This window comes from Lissotriton helveticus (assembly GCF_964261635.1).
Source record: "Lissotriton helveticus chromosome 1_1 unlocalized genomic scaffold, aLisHel1.1 SUPER_1_unloc_71, whole genome shotgun sequence".
NCBI classification, from domain to species: Eukaryota; Metazoa; Chordata; class Amphibia; order Caudata; family Salamandridae; genus Lissotriton; species Lissotriton helveticus.
This window is the reverse complement of record NW_027611716.1, coordinates 380,514-400,065: the sequence shown is the minus strand read 5'-3', so window position 1 is coordinate 400,065 and position 19,552 is coordinate 380,514. Positions and strand designations below refer to the sequence as shown.

The window sequence follows — 19,552 nt, the reverse complement described above, 5'->3', positions numbered from 1 at the left end:
TTTGCGCTAGACATGCGCAATACAGCCGTGAGGGACCCAAACCATGCAGTGGACATGCGCAGTACAGCCATCAGTGATCAGTATTCCTGCTGTGCGCATGCGCAGTACAATCATGACAGAATAGAATACCATATTGTGGAGCTGCGCACTACAATCATGAATGATTAGTATATTTGCGCTAGACATGCGCAATACAGCCGTGAGGGACCCGAACCATGCAGTGAACATGCGCAGTACAGCCATCAGTGAGTAGTGTTCCTGTTGTGCGCATGCGCAGTACAATCTTGAATGGATAGTGCACAGCTCTTGTTTACATTCAGGAGTGACAGGAAAAGGCACCAACGAAATGTAGAATATCTGTGGAGACGCCAAAAAGCGGGAACTCCAGCGCAACTGAAAGAATAGACAAAGTTAGAGGTTAATAAGCCGGCTGTGGGCTCTGAAAAGGGGCATTCTGACCTCCATTGGTGTGGAACTATTTTTTTTTTTGTTGCATGGTTTTATATCGCGCGAACTCGACCCGCAGATATTGTAGCGCTCTACATGAGCACCCTATTTACATGACACATTCAGGCGCGGGGAGATGAAGTGATTTGCCCAGAATCACAAGATGTGGACGCGACCCGAGGCTCGAACCAGGGCGTTTATGCCGACGGACCACATCCTTGAGGCAGATCATTCTCCCACCTCGCCACCAAGACATGGAACACTCTCCCCATCCACCTACGGCACATCCAAGACCTGCTGACCTTCAGGAGGACACTCAAGACCGGGCGCGTCGAGCAGTAGCAGCGTCTGCCCATCCCCCAGCGCCTTGAGACCCTCGCAGGTGAGTACCGCGCTTTACAAATGCTAGGATTGATCGATTGATTGATTTCTGATTCCGGCTTGAGAACTGTCTGGAAAGGCCCCTCCATGCCATTGTCTTGTCTTAAAGTGTACTGAGCGGTATATCAGTTTGGGTTGTTATCGGAATTTGGTAAGTCCCAGAGCAGCGCCGTCGACACTACTTGCAGAAGGCGCTGCACAATTTGTGATAACACAACAGAGAGACCTACGCTGCCGGGGTTTTCACTCAAACTCCGTAAATTACCTACCAGTCATGCATCCTCTTTTGTAGGAAGCATTTTCCAGTCGTTCCTAAGGCCTTTCACCTGAAGAGCTGTCATTTATTTGGCTGCTCATGTCATATGTTTTTGGGGCCTCCCAGCTTGAGTCTTTTGTACACCGCTTGTCCAAAGGACTGTGCAGTGTTTCTTGTTCTTTGAGCCGCCCGCCTCTGAATGGCTTAGAGTTGTTTCACCTTATGTTGGCTCTGCCGCCTGGAGAGTTTACTCTACGTCTGTCAGGCTTCCCACCTGGAGAGTATTGTCCGCTTCCACTAGACTTGTGATGTTTGGTTCTGCCATGACATGCTGTTCATTCTTCCAGGCCTGTAACCTGTACTCTTATTTATTTCTTCAGTACCCATTAATAGATTGTGTTTGGCTCAAGGTTTTTGCACCTGGGGTATTTTCCAAACAACACCTGCAACTTTAACGGAATACTGTCCCATAGCATAGGTCTGTCTTCCACCATGTCTTCTGTTTCCAAAGGCCTTGCGACTGGCAACATGGTGATTTCTGTAGTCTTGTTAAGGATGGAGTGTTGATAATTTCTTCAGGCCGCTCGTATTTAGTATACTCACATTCACTACATTTATGTGGCTTTCCACAACAGTTATACAGCACCAAAGTAACAAACTATGTGGCCAATTTGAGTAAATTACGCGGCTACAAGAGGCCAATGATGTGAAGCATATTACCATTAAGTAACTATTCAGAACCGCTTGGTGTGTTTGGTATTCTTCTCAACTCTGAATGCCTTGTTGAATAACAATGATGCGAATTTGAGTGTATATTAAAAGTGAACAAATGATAATGAATTCCTGTGAACTCGATGTGCCATGGGGGGGTAGGCCTGGAGGGAGGCCACGAGGAGTGTGGGCACGTGCAAGGGGGGAGTTATGGGCCCTCAGACAGACCGTGTCACGATGGGGGAGATGGTGCACAGGCGGTTTTGGAAGCCCGCAGTGGCATTGTGGCTTATGGCTGTCAGGCTGCAAACACCGTCACTTTTGATTCGACAGTGGTCTATGTTTATGGTCAGAGTAGCACCCTAGAGCTACGCTTCACTGTTTTGCAGAATGCATGTGGCGCGGTTGTTGCAGTGCCCAGAAGGGGTTGGAGAGCTTTGGTGGTCGGTGAAACAGGGGTTCAGTTGAGTCAGTGGTTCCTCACCCTCTGCATTTCTGGTGCATCTGGGTTGGGGTTTGCGGTGCCAGACATGGGGGTGCTGCGCCCATGAGTGGGCCCAGGGAAGCCTGCGTTTGGATTGTTGGTGTGGCCTACTAGTGGGTTTAGTCGCAGGCACTAGGCACTTTGCAGGTGCGATGGCAGCGCAGGACATGGCTTTGCCTCCTTACCAGGGATGACGTCTCAGTGGATGGGGGACGGTGTTTGTGGTGCTAGAACCGGAGGTGGAGTGGATGTGGGCTGCGTGGCTTGTCCATGTGTTGATGGTGTAGTGCTGGTCACTCAGGGTTGGTGGCTTTGGACAAGCGCTGAAGTTCCTTGGAGGGGAGCTTTGGGGTTGCTCTGGCAGGAGGGGCGGCTGGTGCAATGTGAGGTGGCAGTATTGTATGATATGGCTGGGAGGCCTTATCGGGCAATACTACCACCATACACAGGAGAGGAGCGCAGATTTACACTTAGCTTGGTCCGGGTAGTACGTCACAGAGCAGTCAGGCACACTTAGTAACATGTGTTGAGCATTTCACAGTACCAACATTGAGAATAAGTAAATGCCGCCACTCGAAAAAAATCCGGACACCAATGTTGTAAATTTAAAAAGCGTTTAAAAATCAACGCAATACAAACTGTCAAATTTCCACCATTGAAGCTCGGGGTGAAGGTCATTGAGAATATTTACCTCTAATTACTGAAAATCTTGAAGAGCCCTGGGCTGGATCCTCTTGGAGTGGAAGGAAAAAACAAAGACCAGGCTGACTCGGGCTCTCATTGTGCCAAAGTCGAGGCATTTGAGCATCATTACATTTCATGGTATGCAATTCAGACCACAAGATGCATAAGAACAAACATGCCAGCTGGCAAGATGGCTCAGTGAGTCGAAAGCCCGAGGGAAGAGTTGTAAAGTGGAGGTCTCGCTCCGGTGTGAGGTCTGCGTTCTTGTGCTCCCCTCGCACCCCTGTGCCTCGGCTCATTGGAGAGGAGGGGAGGCGCAGATGCTGTTCATAGGGGTTCAGGCACTGCTGAAGTGGCAGAGGCTGACCTCTTGAAACAGCTCAGCTGCTTGTAATGTACGTGCTCTGGCGAACACTGGTAAAGGAGCCCATGATGCCTACGCTTTGGCACCTTTTGGGGAGTCAGGCTGTTTGCACTGTCCCTGCTACATGAAAACCGGCCCTAGGAGGTGCCCGGCTGCTCGTAAAGCTTGTGCTGCTCCCTGTGAAGCAAGGCTGCTTGTTATTTCTGTCTACCCCTTCTAAGATTGCTGGGCTCTCAGGCTTATAAGCAGCTACCACATTTGGGTTAACTGTATCCAAACCCACAAAAACACACCCTGTTCTTTTGGGGCAGCTCCATGCCTGGTGCTTCAACAATAAAAGCACTACATCTGCCACACACCTACAACATCGCGTTCCCTCCTCAATATTCGCTTCTATCACCTAATGCCCGCTGCACCTCTACCCATGCCCCATTGTGCCATCTCACCTCAGCACCATACAATATGCAATGGCACCCACTTCCTGCAGAGTATGCTATGCTCTCCAAACACAATCGCAGGCAGCCCACCCCTCTCCCCTGGACCAGCCAAAAGTTCAGAAAAAATACCCCGTTCTCGTCAAGATGCTGTCACTGGTTCCGGCTGCTCTCAAAAGCGTGTTAGTGCCCCGAGGCGTGCTTCAACTGCTGTTTTGGGGTGTCAAATTGTTCCAAATTAGGTAATATTAACCTGTTAAAATTCCAACGTTGTAAGGTAATACTGACACAAAATGTGCCGCATTATGCTGCAGAATTTGCCTTTTCTTTGTGCCTAATTTAGTTAGACCTAACGCATAACTTGGCCCTCCCCTGCCGCATACTTTCAGTGACCCTACTCATAGGTAATGTAAATACCAACTCTGGGGCGCCCACCATTTTAAATGCTGCAGCCCTGTCACTGCCACTGCACCACCTGTTGTGCACTCCTGAACTGCACCTATGTGTCCTTGAAGTGAGCACGGCTTGCATACAACAACCCCAAATTAATGTCACAAAATACCCATAATCCAACACAGCCGTTAATGAGTTAAAAAAGGAATTTTCCTCTAGGCGCTGCAATTTAACATGACGCCGGCCACAGCATTGCTGCTCGCTTCCTAAGTATTCACCTATCACTTCTAAGTTTAGGAAACGTAGGACATACATTAAATGCAAAAAATAATTAAATTCCCTGCTTTGTGGGTGAGAACCTACTTTCTATGGATATTTATTTGTCTATCTGTTTGTGTCTTCTACAGTTTCTATAGTCCCACTATGTCTGCTGGTTTATATGTTGTGGCTCTGATCTTCAAAAAAGAAGTTCACAAACAAGGTTTAGACATGGCATGAAATTACAATTAGGCTTAAGTTCTGTGAAAGTAAGATTCAGAACAGGGGATTCGATATAATGTCAGCCTACTTACTGCAAAGAAAAATCATAGTATGAAGCACATACTTCGCACAGCATTGCTGGCCTCCTTCTGCCTCCCCTCCACTCCCTTCCTGCCTTTCTATGATACAATCCTCTAGTCTTCTTTTCTCTCTCATTATTCTCCACAACATCCACTCTCTAATGCCTTATGTTCTTCCTCTTCATCAGCTATTACTTGCTTACAGTCACTTCATTCCTCTCTCCTTCTCTTACTTCACTCCTTTCTCTTCTCCTGTCCTCCTTCCCTTCTCCTCATTACTTACACCACCTCGACCCCACTCTCTTTTTCGCCTCATACTCCCTCTCTTTCTCGTTCACTGATTCCTTCTTTTGTCTCCTTTCATTGTTTTCCTTCATACACAAACTACCTATCCCTCTCATTCTTACTTTCTATCTATTTTATACAGCTCTCAGCCCTATCTATTCACCTTACCACATATTGACAATACACAAATAACACTACATACCACAGAATTCCACCTCACACAATTCAACAACTAACAATTCCAATTCAAACCACATAATTCTACTTCAAACTACATACATCCACTCCACTCCAAACAACTAAACATAAATAAAAAACATTATTTACAACGTCAAAAATTCAAACTTCCACAAATGCGAGACCGAATGCATTGCAAATGCTTGTTTTTCTTTACAGGAAATCTTGTTTCTTTGTGAAACTCTCCTATACATATAGTGGAGAAGCGTGGCTCAATGGTTAGAGCGTCAGACCCTGATGCAGAGGTCTGGTCCAGCACCAGGGTTCAATTCCCGCCTCGGCGGGTCTTGGGCTCAATGCCCTCGGACCTGATAATTCTCGCCTCGGTGCCTATTCTAATCATGGGTCCCACTCTGCAACTCTGGGCAATAGCTGGCTTAATCCCCACAACGGCCCCAACAGCGCTGGGATGCCTGGCTTCACCTTGGGGGTGCCCAGGAGTGGACATTTCAAAGGGAAAAGGGTTCCACAGCGGTATGTGTACAGCGCCAGGAAACCCCAGTTGGAGTATCAGTGCGCTTTACAAGTACAAATTCATTTCATTTCATACATGATGTGGAAAGCTTTGAGAATTTGGGATATGAGCACAGTGTGAGTTTATTAGACACATCATAAGATATAAAATGTTGGTTTTCATTTCAGATATTGTATGTCTGAATACTTGTGATACCTTTAGGCACAGGATGTCTGCCTTGGAATGAGCTATTTCTTCCACCTAGGTAAGAGGTATAAATTGAACATTAGTCACTATTTTGAGTAATAGGAGTAGTTGTGTGGCTTTCTTTTGCTATTTGATTTAAATATTCACTTTTTACAATCTGTTTATGGATAACTGTTCTCCTAACACAGGTGTTCTCTTCAGTGGTCACTAGGTGTCTTCTCTTTGGTATTGAATGACGCACTACTCAAACTCTTTCCTTTTGATGGTTTCTCTTGTTTGTGGTTGCACGGTTCTTAACTATAATTTTAATCTCAAGAAATAACACACACTTTTGTGCACCAGGGATACAGTGGTTGATTACTACATGAGAATGAGATTATGTGCTCAAGTATGTTTTTACTCTGTTTACTAGAGGCCCTGCTGAAGTTGATGGTAGATATACCATATTGAAGAAACACGAGTTGGCTACAAAGGTTATCAAGACTGCTGGATGCATGTGGAAATATGAAATAAAGCACTACTGATTACACTGGACATTGGACTGTAGGACATTGAATAACTCTTAATTTTGGTGTTCAGGGGATCTTATAATTTAGTGTCGGAAGTCCTGGCTCCCTATTGGAGTGTTTGGTGGCCACATCTTCTCCTTGGAGCACCTCTATGAATTAGCTGTTTCAGATAAATTGGGTACACACATGTTTGCGCAATCTTATGACCTTGCCACTTGTCTATCTTAAGTTGTATGCTGTAACTTTCATTCGTTGTTTCTTAGTTCTGCTAATTTCACAAAACTATATTGATTACCTCTTGCTGTTTTTAGGTTTATCAGTTAATTCAATATCATCCATGTGTGAGTGTGGCTAAAGTATCTGTTCTCCTGCAGATTGGTACGCCTGATTTTAGGAGTGTCAGCTGAGGTATACTTTCAGGATAACAAGCAAGGTACGTAGCATCTAATGGGGAAGTGGAAATGGCAAAAAAAGAATCACTGACATTATTTATGTTTTTCTTGTTCAGATATGATCTACTGTCTGAAGGGTGGCTGACTCACAAACCTTCAGATGCTAAGGATTGCTGACTTACAACCCTTCAGATGCTAAGGATTGCTGACTCACAAGCCTTCAAATGCTAAGGATTGCTGACTCACAAACCTTCAGATGCTAAGGATTGCTGACTCACAAACCTTCAGATGCTAAGGATTGCTGACTCACAAGCCTTCAGATGCTAAGGATTGCTGACTCACAAACCATCAGATGCTAAGGATTGCTGACTCACAAAACTTCAGATGCTAAGAATTAATGACTCACAAGTTCTCAGTTGCTGATTCACAGGTTCCTAGTGCTGAGGATTGTTTTCAGGCGCTAAAGGTTACTGACTGGTTACCAGAAGGCCAGGTCCGTCAGTTAGAATTGCGAGTGTCACCAAAGATGTGTCTTCTCCGTGAACATCTGCAAGGGTTGACACAGATGTCACTATCGCTGTGTCTTGAATACTAAACCATGTTCAAATTTGCCACCTGTCTTACTGGTTCTGTTTCCTCCTATGGGATTGATAGTTCTCGCTAGAACAGAGCAGATTTAGAGGAACCCACTGCCACATGACATTTATTAGAATCAGTATATCCTCTTCTAAAAATCCACAAGCAGAACAAGGTCCAGGCGGGTGGACCATGCAATGATCTTCCATGAAGCAGATCGTTGCCATGCTGACCAATTCATAACAGGCAGGAAGCGGCCAAATGATCTGACAGTACCAGTTGGAACCAGGCACTCTCTGGTGAATAAGCCACTGACAGTAATCTCTCTTCACATTGGCTGAGAGTGTAGTGCCAGCACTGAGACAGCAGAACTTTTTCACTCGGCTCAATCCAACCTTGCAATAAAGCGAGAATTAATCGAAAAATGTTAGTGTAACACATGAGACTTGTCCTTACGGCAAAATGTCTGTATGACCACTATAAATATTTGTATTTTCACTTGAATGCATGTACTACAAATATGATTCATAAGGCCAATTTTAATATTGATAAATATTGGATCCATGGAAGACACAATTTGTAATTTACAGGTATCAATTGCAGAGTAGTAGCAAAAGTCACCACGTTTTGTGACATTAAGACTGCGCTGTTGAATAAACCCCGGGTTCATTGCCACCCATTAAATTTGTAATCGTTCCGTAAAAGTTCCTTTTGATGCTGAGCCTAACTTTGTTCTCAAATGATTATTTTGATTAACTGTACCACATATTTTTTATCAGTTTTGAGTGGTCACATTCTTGGAAGCAGTTTAATTACATTTCAACTGAGCTCTAAAGAAGTACAGTAATTACAACTGTAATTACAAATTTTCCCTGTGGTCAAGTTCATGGAGACCCCAGCAGTTCTACTTTTCCCCTAGAAGAGGTTAATCTAGTTACAAACTGTTTAGCATAACATTCAAAGAAATCAGCACAGTTGATGGCCTGGGTCTTGCCAGCTGCTTGCTCCAGAGCAGGTATATGGACTGCACCCCAGCTTCGTGTGAGCTTCATGGGTAAAGTACAGCCCTGGCACGTGCCCTGCAGGATCTAGCGTGTGCAGCATAGGCGCTGTCATTCGCCATCCTTTTCCTGAGATTTGATTAGGCCGAGCCTTATGGTTTTACTTTGCGAAGTGGCAGTTTTCACTGTCTTTCTGGATTACAGGTGGTTGTTGATGGTTCTTGGACATGAGATCCGGAGCTCAGCTGCCTGTAGGGAAGCGGAGGTTCACCCCATGCATTCTTCTTGTAAATGACGATCAGTTGTGGCGCCAGTGTAGACCGGAGTGTTGTGTTCTGTACACAACTTTTAAGCCTGTAAGGTGGATGATTCTTTGTCACAGGTGCCTCTATGCTTTAAACAGAGACTGAGCAAAGATGAACATCTAAGGATGTGAAGGCAATGAAGAGATTTTCTTTCCATAGATGATCTGGTAGTAGTTGTATAACCACTGTGTTTTTAGTACTTTGTAACATTATTGATAGGGAGAGTGAAGCTCCATAGTAGAGTCAGTTCAGAAAATCAGGACGTGAAAGGATGATAGGTGGTCACCTGGACCTTCTGAGGGAACCCTAGCTCAGGTTAGATTAGTCTTATGGTTCACATAGGATCAAAAGTGCTTCTCATCATTTGGTGTACTCGCAGAGCCTGGGAAATCCACGATCTTTTAGGAGTTACTCTAACTTCCTGAGGTCTGAGCAACCTAGAGGATGGTAGTTCTCCCAGTGTCTGCATGTGAGGATCTCTGTTGTGGATGAGTTGAGTTTAACTTCACTAGTCACATCCATTGGTCGATACATTGAACATTTTCATCTAGACTTGAGCTATTCAGACCGCTCAGACTCCCCAGTTTTAGAGGGATTGGTGTGTCATCTGCTTGGCTGCAGCACGCCCGGTTGCAATGTTTGAGGTAGGCCTTGAGAAAAGTAGAGCAATGATTGCTCTTTGGAGGTATACCTCCTGCTTTGATGTTGATATGATGTTGACATGAATAAAGAAAGCCAGGTAATGCTCATGTTGTCAGTGAGGTAAGACATTGTGATAAAATGTGCTTAACATGGCAAATAAGCCCAGTAGAAAAAGTATAGGAGTATCATTCTTCCAAACTGTGGTTGTGCGGTCGGCCACGTTGGAGATCAGAGCAGATTCAATGTCTACCCAAGGGTGGATCCCAGTTTATTGGTTTGATGGTGATGTGTTTACTACAAGGACATTTCAGATCAGTTGGCTAAGAAATTAGCCATTTGAGATTTTCCATATGTGCTTGGTGGTATATGAAAGAATGCTGTCCACATGAGGTAAACTTGAATTATTTTGTGAGCATTCATGTATGCGATCAGCATTGCTCGAGTGAATCAGCAGCTGCCTAGTCAATTCAGACATACAGATTCCATGAATTAGAAGCCGCCTACATCACTATGCAAGTCATATGATTAAAGACCCAACAGTATGTATGATATCTTGGGAATACTGACTGCCTCTGGATGCTTGTTTTATTTATTTACAACATATATGTACATTTAGTTTCCACATACAAACCCCACAACTTTAGAAGTAATCTCTTGTAAAACTTGTGTTTGAGCGTCCTTCAGCTCCTTTTTTCACTTTGATGCACAGTACTTACAGCCAAACCTGAAATTCAACTTCGAGTCTGACTTCCCTTCTCACATCTCAAAAGGCTACCGCTCTGCATTGAATATGCTCATAGATATTGTATATTTCTGCTCATTTACATGCAGTAACAAACTCCCATTTTTATTTTGCAGGTCACTGAAGTATGATTAAAAAGGGAAGCGTAATTTATTAACATGAAGCGAAAATCACCACACTGAAGAGGTTTATGTTGAAGAGGTGAAAATGTCTCAGAGCCCCAATAACTAAACAGTACCAAGAAGCCGAGGAGGAAACAGAAGTAGAGAACCCTACTGAAAGTGAAATTGATATCACTAATTCTAAGCATTCATTATACATTGCTGAACAACAATTTCTTTTATCGCAAACAATCGAAACAATATTCTGCTACCGAGAAATGTGTAATGTAATCTTCCTTCCTTTGCACATGAATAGCCTACACTAAATCAAGATAATAACTTTGTCAGTGTTTTATAACCTGCCAAATAAATGTTAGTAAAGCTCCAGTCAAAAAGTGAACCTAACTCTGCCGGACAGGCTTCATATAGACATAACATGGAGACCATATCTCCATGAGAGAAATTTTGAAAGGTTCAATAGATTAGCCTAATTTGCTTAAAGAGGTCACAACACTACAAGTCTAGATAGATTTTCTAGTAGACTCAATACAAGTGTTAAGAACACGTGAAGCACATTGAGAGGTTTCGGCTAACAATTATTTAAATGTCCGGATTTTGAAATCGGGTAAAGACTTAACCTGCTGTGTACTCAAGAAAAAACTAACCTGGAGACAATAACCCAAGAAAGAAATCTTTTAAGTGCTCAAAATGTGAGGATGACATTTTCTCGCCAAGATAGTATACACTAAGGAAAACCTTACAATTACTCTAAATGTCAGAAACTCTTTTGGCAGAAATCTGATTCACTAAAGAGAATTAATACTGGATAAATCCTTTAACTAATCTGAATGTCAAAAAAGCTTTATTTGTAAAAAACCTTTCTTAACATGCAAGAGCACAAATAGGGGGAAACCTTTACAGTTCTCAGATTACCAGAACCGTGTTTGTTATGAATTCTCTCACTCAGCATGAGAGAACACATGAGGGGCAAAAACCATACCAGTGCTCTGAATGCAAGAGAACTTTCAGGCACAAACGCAGTCTCACTGAACACAAGAGAACTCACACTGGGGCGAAACCCTATGGGTGCTCTGAATGCCACAAAAGCTTCAATAGGAAAGGCAGTCTCATTAACCATGAGAGAATACACACTGGGGAAAAACCTTATCAGTGCTCTGAATGCCACAAAAGCTTCAGTAAGAAAGTCAGTCTCATTAAACATGAGAGAATACACACTGGGGAAAAACCTTATCAGTGCTCTGAATGCCAGAAAAGCTTCAGTCAGAGATGCAGTCTCACTCGACATGAGAGAACTCACACTGGGGAAAAACCATACCAGTGCTCTGAATGCCAGAGAAGCTTCAGTGTTAAAGCGCACCTTACTCAACATGAGAGAACTCACACTGATGAAAAACCTTATAAGTGTTCTGAATGCCAGAAAAGCTTCAGTCAGATATTCAGTCTCACTCGACATGAGAGACAACACAGTATGCAGAAACCTTATCAGTGCCCTGAATGCCAGAAAAGCTTCAAACTTAAAGACACTCTCACTCGACATGAGAGAACTCACACTGGGGAAAAACCTTACCAGTGCACTGAATGCCAGAGAAGCTTCAGTGTTAAAGCGCACCTTACTCAACATGAGAGAACTCACACTGATGAAAAACCTTATAAGTGTTCTGAATGCCAGAAAAGCTTCAGTCAGATAATCAGTCTCACTCGACATGAGAGACAACACAGTATGCAGAAACCATATCAGTGCCCTGAATGCCAGAAAAGCTTCAAACTTAAAGACACTCTCACTCGACATGAGAGAACTCACACTGGGGAAAAACCTTATAAGTGCTCTGAATGCCAGAAAACCTTCCGTCAGAAAGGCAGTCTAACTCAACATGAGACAAAACACACTGGACAGAAACCTTATCAGTGCTCTGAGTGCCAGAAAAGCTTCAGGCTTAAAGTTTGCCTTGCTCAACATGAAAGAACTCACACTGGGGAAAAACCATACCAATGCTCTGAATGCCAGAGAAGCTTCAGCATTAAAGGTAGCCTTACTGAACATGAGAGAACTCACACTGGGGAAAAACCTTATAAGTGTTGTGAATGCCAGAAAAGCTTCAGTCATAGAGTCAGTCTCACTTACCATGAAAGAAAACACACTGGGGAAAAACCTTATAAGTGCTCTGAATGCCAGAAAAGCTTCCTTCAGAAAGGCAGTCTCATTCTACATGAGAGACAACACAATGGACAGAAACCTTATCAGTGCTCTGAATGTCAAAAACATTTCAGGTTTAAAGTCAGTCTAACTGAACATGAGAGAACCCACGCTGTGGAAGAAACCATACCACTGCTCTGAATGCCAGATGTGCTTTAGTGTTAAAGGTTGGCTTGCTTGACATGAGAGAACTCACACCGGGGAAAAACCTTAAAAGTGTTGTGATTGTTGGAACAGCTTCATTCAGAGAGTGAATCTCATTTGCCATAAAAGGAAACACTCTGGGGAAAAAGCTTATAAGTGCTCTGAATGCCAGAAAAGCTTCAGTCAGAAAGGCAACCTCACTCTGCATGAGGGAAAACACACTGGACAGAAATGCTATCAGAGCCCTGATAGTCAGAAAAGCTTCTGTTGTGAATCCATTCTCTCTGTGCATGAGAGAAGCCATACTGGGCTTAAATTGTGCCTCTTTTCTGAGTGCCACAAAAGTTTCAGTCTGACTACATGAAAGAGCCCATGCGAGCGAAGTACCTTATCAGTGCCCTGAAAACTGGAAATACGTCTGTGAAAAAACGACTGTTTTATACTGCGAAAGAGCCTACACTGAAGAAAAAACAATAACCAAGACCAAACTGTAGCTCTACGCTTGCAGAGGCATGTCACAAAATGCAAAGGATGAACAACTACTTTTCAGTCCAAGGATAAAAAGAAGAAACAACACATTAAAAGCAACGTGCAAGAAAACTGGACCAGAATACAAATGCCTGTAAGAGAGCACAAGAATATAGTACAAGGTACATTAAACTCTTAAAGCAATTTAGTAGCTACTCCGAGTGAAAGTAAAAGTCATAGCTCAGAGTAATAAAGTCTGCCCAATTATTTTCCGTCTTAAAGCCTCATCGTCCGGACACAAGGGATTTATTGGAACTCAGTAAGTTAATTGAGAAAAAAAACAATGCATTTCCATACTAAACATTCAGAGAGCAGGATCATTTGAAGAAATCAATCCCATGCTGACAAGTAGCAGATGACTGAGCGGCTATGCATTGAGCTGTTACATCTTGGTTGGAAAAGAGAGACCAATAATGGTTGTTCACAATAGTGGCGTGAACATAAAATGGTTACTGTGCGCACAGAAAAAACTTGTAAATCAGGAAAAATAAATTACGTTCAAAAAACAAAACTTCTCCAAGTACTAGCATGCTGACAACAGACAGTTTAATCTCTGTGTTCCTGACTAGTGGCCAACTCGTGGGCCTGACGGTATTCCAATTGAGTTTGATAAAGTTTTTCTTCACACACTGTTGAATGTTTGCGACAATTGTTTGTTCAGTAATAGATTGATACTATTTGGGTTCTTTTGTTGAGGCACCAATTATTGTCCTAGCTAACCAGGATTAAGACCATAAACATGCAATTCATTTCAGCCCTTTTTGTTTTATTAAGCAATACTGACAAAAATGTTCGCAAATAGGGGCCCAGCTTTCCAAACATGTGTAAATCCGTTAATCACAAAGTCACACCACTTGTGCAATATATTAAACCCATTTTACAAGTTGGAATTGTTTTCTGATTCTCAAAATTGGTTTTGCGATCCATTCTGAATCAAAATGATATGTATCAATAGTTTATGACTGCCATTTTAGTCGCAAGCCATTGATCAGTTGCCCAGACCTCAGGGGAAGTGGTAACAGATTTGAAAAGTTGTCCCCTTGGGCCCCATTGTATTTCCACTCAGAAATCTTATCATAAGATATTAAATCATAAACAAATTGCAAAATATTGGTTTGTAATTTGAAACCACTGTTTGTGACCTGTCTCTTAGTGCATTGGACCCATACACTTTTAAAAGTGATCTGAGCCAGTTTTTCTTATGATCAATTCTATATTTAGAGACCAGATTATCATCCAGTAACACCACTGCTTCCCAACCGTTTTATACCACAAACTTTGGCGACCCACCTAGCTTTAATGGATTGTTTCTAAATGTCATGACCTTGACCTAGCCCTTCAATATCGGACTGTGGCCAAGAAAATGATCTTCCCATAGACGGTGAACTGCACTGGAGTCTGAAGCTGGAACACTATTCCAAGTGGGGTGCTGGCCTGTGGCATCCATACACTAAAATTGTAAGGCTTCTGAAAATGTTGGGGTTGATACCAATGATTTTAGGAAATTTGAGAAACCCCTTTGGCGGCAGAGTATGGGGTAAGACCTAATAGCTAGTTTTGTGTTAAAATGAGGCTTTGTGATGCAGTTAGACTCCATATATATGTGTATATTTTATAGTTTTGTCTTGTGTGAACACGGCCCAAGTGCATTGGAGCACTTGACATGAGCACCAGATTACACTACAGAAGGTCAGATTAGTTTTATCATAAACACGGAAGATTAAGTAATTTGCCCAGAATTAAAGGACCTTGAGTCGACACCAGGACACAAACCAGGTTCCCCAGAACCAAAATCGGCAGCTCTAGTAGTTTGGTCACATATATATTTCTCAATTTATGACAAAGTCATACACATGTCGAATGGTTGTCTATCATGTATAGTGATCACAGTCTGTTTTGAAATGGCTTTGTGAAGTAAAATACCTGCAGCAACTAATACTGGAAGGTGTACCTAGAATTTTTCTTGCGAATACTTGTAAATGTTTGTTTTAAAACTTATCTTAGGTGTATTGTTCAGCACTTTTGCACTAGTGCACAACCTGGGCTAATCATTTTAAATATGACTTACATATAGATCAGAACTTTCGCGACTTACCAATTATCGGCTCAGACTCACCAGTGGGTCCCGAGCCACAGTTTGAGAAAAGCTGCACTAGACCCATGTGTAATGTATAAGTCTAGGCTGGTTCATTTTCATCATTTATGAGTATTTTTGCACAGGTTGCAGAAAATGTTAATTATACATTTTTATTTAAAGCAATTTATTTCACTCTGACACAGTTTTCCCAACTGTTATAGCAAGAGGAACTAAGTTGTGTTGTGTATTTGCCCCTCCTGCATCCATACTAGGTGCTGAATTCTTGCTTTGTTTCATCCATAAATCTTATGTAAATTAAGTTATAATATGTGGGGTAATTAAATGAGACACTGATAACTTTTTGTTGGTCATTATTGATCCTACCACTGTAATTCCGAACATCTTGGAACTCTTTGTTTTGTATTCCAGAGTTTCAGTTTATGCTGCACATTGAAAAAAAACTAAATGTTTTTAACTAAATATGTATTTTACTACTAGCTTGTTTAAAGGTATTGATTTGATATAGCTTCATTCTCTTTATATAGCTTCATTCTCATATATATATATATATATATATATATATAAGAATGAAGCTATATCAAATCGATTCCCTCAAACAAGCTTGTAGTAAAATATATATATAGCTAATGTAATATTTCGCCATTATATATCATCATGTGACTCTTGGTACAAAAGAGCGGAGACAATGCACTTTGCTTTTTAGACTGTTTTCCTACTGTGACCAAGGCTGTTGCCGAAACGCGTAAGGAATGAAATCAGTGAGCTGCTCAAACCGCTGTGATTAAAGCTCTGCTTCCAGAAAGGGCATCTGTGTGTTTTCTGTCGGCGGTGACGATGGACAGGCTGCCCCATGCTCGTTGTTTTAGAGGCCGCCCTGCAGGGTCGAGGCTCCTTGTACTTGGGGACTTGTTTTTGCATATATATGGACCAAACACATCGTAAGATGGTACCGCTTCATCGATGATTTATTCATCGTATGGGACAGACCATTAGAGATGGCTAAAGAATATATCAAGATTCTGAATACCAATATGGTTAATCTTGAATTTTCTGGAGAAGTCAGTAAACTATCTAGATCTTAACATTTATGTAGAAAATGATAATTTGAAGACCAGACTTTTCCGTAAAGCCACTGCGGGGAATTCTGTCCTGCAAGCATCTAGTAGCCACCCCACTAACTTGGTGAGAAGTATCCCCTATGGGGAACTCCTGAGAATCAAGAGGAATTGTTCTGACGATAGTGAGTTTCATAGAGCTGCCAGAGAAAGCATACAACGTTTCCTAGTACGAGGATATAGACAGGAAACTTTGAGTGAAGCCTATGGAAAGGTTAATGTGATAAAAAGAAAGGATCTGCTGAAAGATAAAATTGCATCTACGAGCGACTCCGGTACTAGTGATGGTAAATTCCGTCTCATCACTACCTTTTCTAGTGATGCAGGGAGTCTAAAAAGGGTTATGATATATGTTAGTCCTCTTTTGATGTGGACGAGTGCTTCGAAGACTGTAAGGCTGCAGAAGAAGGGAAGTACCCGAAACGCGTCCATACATCAGTCTGATGCTTAATTGTCTGGCGAGGGCATTTGTTCTTACCAAAATAAAGCTTTTGGGGTAAAAGCTCTTTGTGCCCGAGTGCGTCTCAACTGTTGGACCAACCCCCTGAGCATGATATATATATATATATATATTACCTACTGGCGGTCGCCAGTAGGTATATATAGTTAGGATTTTTTCTCTATGGGTTTTTTGAAAATTCTATGTCTAATAACTTTGGCGTTTGTGGACGGAATTGGCTGAAATTTTCAGGAAAATGGCACATTTTGTTTCTGAGCAGCCCTTGAAAATTTGGGGGGGGTTCGTCCAGTGGGGGCCGAGAAAAAAGGGGGGTCCCAAAACGTGTTTTTAACATTGAGTTTTCCATAGGGCGGTTGGCCTCACTTTTAGCCCGAACGGCTGAATGGATTTGCACAAAACTTGGCAAAATTGTAGGGACTGGTAGCCCGATGTGCCTTTTGTAGGTCTCAATATATGTGCTCCAGTGGATTTTGAGAAATTAACGTTTAAAAAAAGATATATATCTGTAACAGCGGACCGGGCAGCGCACTGGTTCGCGGACTTTTCGCGCAACGGAGCTTTGTGAAGCGAAGCTGATTGGTTCTCCGGCGTCTGTCAACATTCCAAACAGTCCGTAGCGGCCGCCATCTTGTCTCTCGGTAGGATCGAGAGACAAGAGGAGGTCAAAACAAAGGGGGAAATAACTATAAGGGGGCATAGTAGATCCTCGCTGACCCCCTAGGTTTGATGTGGAGGTTTTAAAAGGGCCCCGGGGGGCAAAAAAAAATAATAATAATAATAATTGAACGGCTGAATGGATTTGCACGAAACTTGGCAAAATATTAGGGACTGGTAGCCCGATGTGCCTTTGCTAGGTCTCAATATATGTGCTCCAGTGGATTTTGAGAAATTAACGTTCAAAAAAAGATATATATCTGTAACAGCGCTCCGCTTCGCGTAACGGAGGTTTGCGAAGCTGATTGGTCATTCTGTCACTGGGCTATAGTTGGGCTACATCTGGCTGATATTTGGGCTACATTTGTTTTTTTGTGTGTCTGGCGGCCATCTTTGGGCTACATTGGGCTACATTGGGCTTCATTGGGCTACATTCGGCTAATTAGCAAATAGCTCATCGCAAACTAGGAATGGTAAAGAATCGCTATTTATTCCTTAAAGTTCGCTATTTAGGAAATGCAAATAACTTTGATGATACATATGGCGGTTCATCTCTAACAAGATAAGAAGCATAGGGATACATTTATGATGACTGGCGCATCACCAGGGATGTGTTAGTCATTCTGTGCCGCTGTTCCGTCACCTATGGTGTGCTGCATTTACAATGCGGCGCATCATGGGGCAAAAACAGCACAGATGCGTGATGTATCTGTGCCGTAAAGGTGGCGCATTGCTGGAGTTGTATCGCAAGTGTGATGAAGCTCCAGCAAGGGTCGGGGGTGCCCCTGTCGCAGGGTTTCTGTTCTCACACAGAACTGTGGACAGAGGATTGGAACCTCGGCGAATTAGGGTGTCCCAAAACTCACGTTAGTAATCAAAAACTATTTAGCTAGCTAGGTACAGTGTCACATTGGATATAACAAACTCTCAATGTTTAGACAATCCAGAATATGAACTTATAGTACCTCAGGATACGTGGAACTCATGAACAGTCGGTCGTTATAGATTTCTTAGAAACCAGAACATGGAGTTAAGAAGAACAGATGTGTATTTGAAATGTTTATTTACTAATGCCGTCTTCTCAGGCGTAGTACCTTAGATAATAAAAGTACACATATTATCAGTAGCAAAATTACCAGCATAGTTACTAGTACATAAAAAGTGAATGGTGATAGTATGTTAACATGCTGTAAATGAATAGGAGTTATCAACACTTATAAGCAGCCGCGGGCCGTGGAGGGAGTTACGGTGGGGCAGGGAGGCGGGGAGGGGGAGGGGCAAGGTAGAGAGGGCTCCACCCTGCTTCTCCCCCTCCCCGCCTCCCTGCCCCATCGTAACTCCCTCCACGGCCCGCGGCTGCTTATATCTCACCCTCCCTAATACACATATTATATTATTTGCTAAGAAGGTCTCTTTGTGTTGGTTTAGGGCGTGCCCATACTTTAGTGTCTTAGATTTGAAGGAATCACATCAGCATACACCAGCTCTCTCTTCATGTGAACCGCATCAACTGTTGTGTATGTGTGTTCGGCAAAGCAATATAAAACCCGCCTCATGCCCAGAATTGGCAGAAGTTGCACTTATGTTATGAGTATGAAGTCGTGGAGATCAGACCTCATAACAATTCTGTATCTTGTTGTTCTTGAAACTTTAGCACTCGCTGTACAGATATAGTTTAACAAGTAAAGCAGATAGTAGACCAATAACATATTATTCTCATGTAAACCACGATGAACTACTAGGTGGAAAGCTAAAGCAACAACTAAGTGTCGTGTGCAGAAGTTGCAAAAAAGGAAAAATGGCGTTTAAACCGGTAATGAGCCCATGCTAACTTAACACGGTGTAAAGATATCCAGGACCTAGATGACACCTCCTCATGATCCGGAAACGAACTGAATAAGATAATAGAAGTGCCATCTCATGAGAGCAGATTGCAAGTTTATATGTGGACGGTCCGCAAGGTAAAGCATTAAAAACTAGGAAAATTTAATGCTAAAGAAAAATAAAACAGCCAAGTACTTTATCGAGTCTTAAGCCAATAGGCAAGGTAAATAATAAAAACTTGACAAATAAGTCAATGAATTGTCAATGAAATGCTAGTACTCAGCATATCAAACATGAAAAAGGTCTATGACATAACTGTGTATGCAAAATAAGCTGCAACAGCCTCCAA

General features: G+C 42.5%; 1 protein-coding gene across 1 annotated transcript in view; it reads left to right on the top strand.

Moving 5' to 3' along the window:
* LOC144806437 (uncharacterized) overlaps positions 1-15,472 on the top strand; it is a 266,753-nt gene extending 251,281 nt beyond the window's left edge. The window contains exon 4 of the mRNA XM_078672805.1: positions 11,102-15,472. Within this exon, the coding sequence (XP_078528931.1) occupies positions 11,102-12,521 (1,420 nt within the window). The 3' untranslated portion in view covers positions 12,522-15,472. The remainder of the gene's footprint in view (positions 1-11,101) is intronic.
* The last annotated feature ends 4,080 nt before the right edge of the window (positions 15,473-19,552 follow it).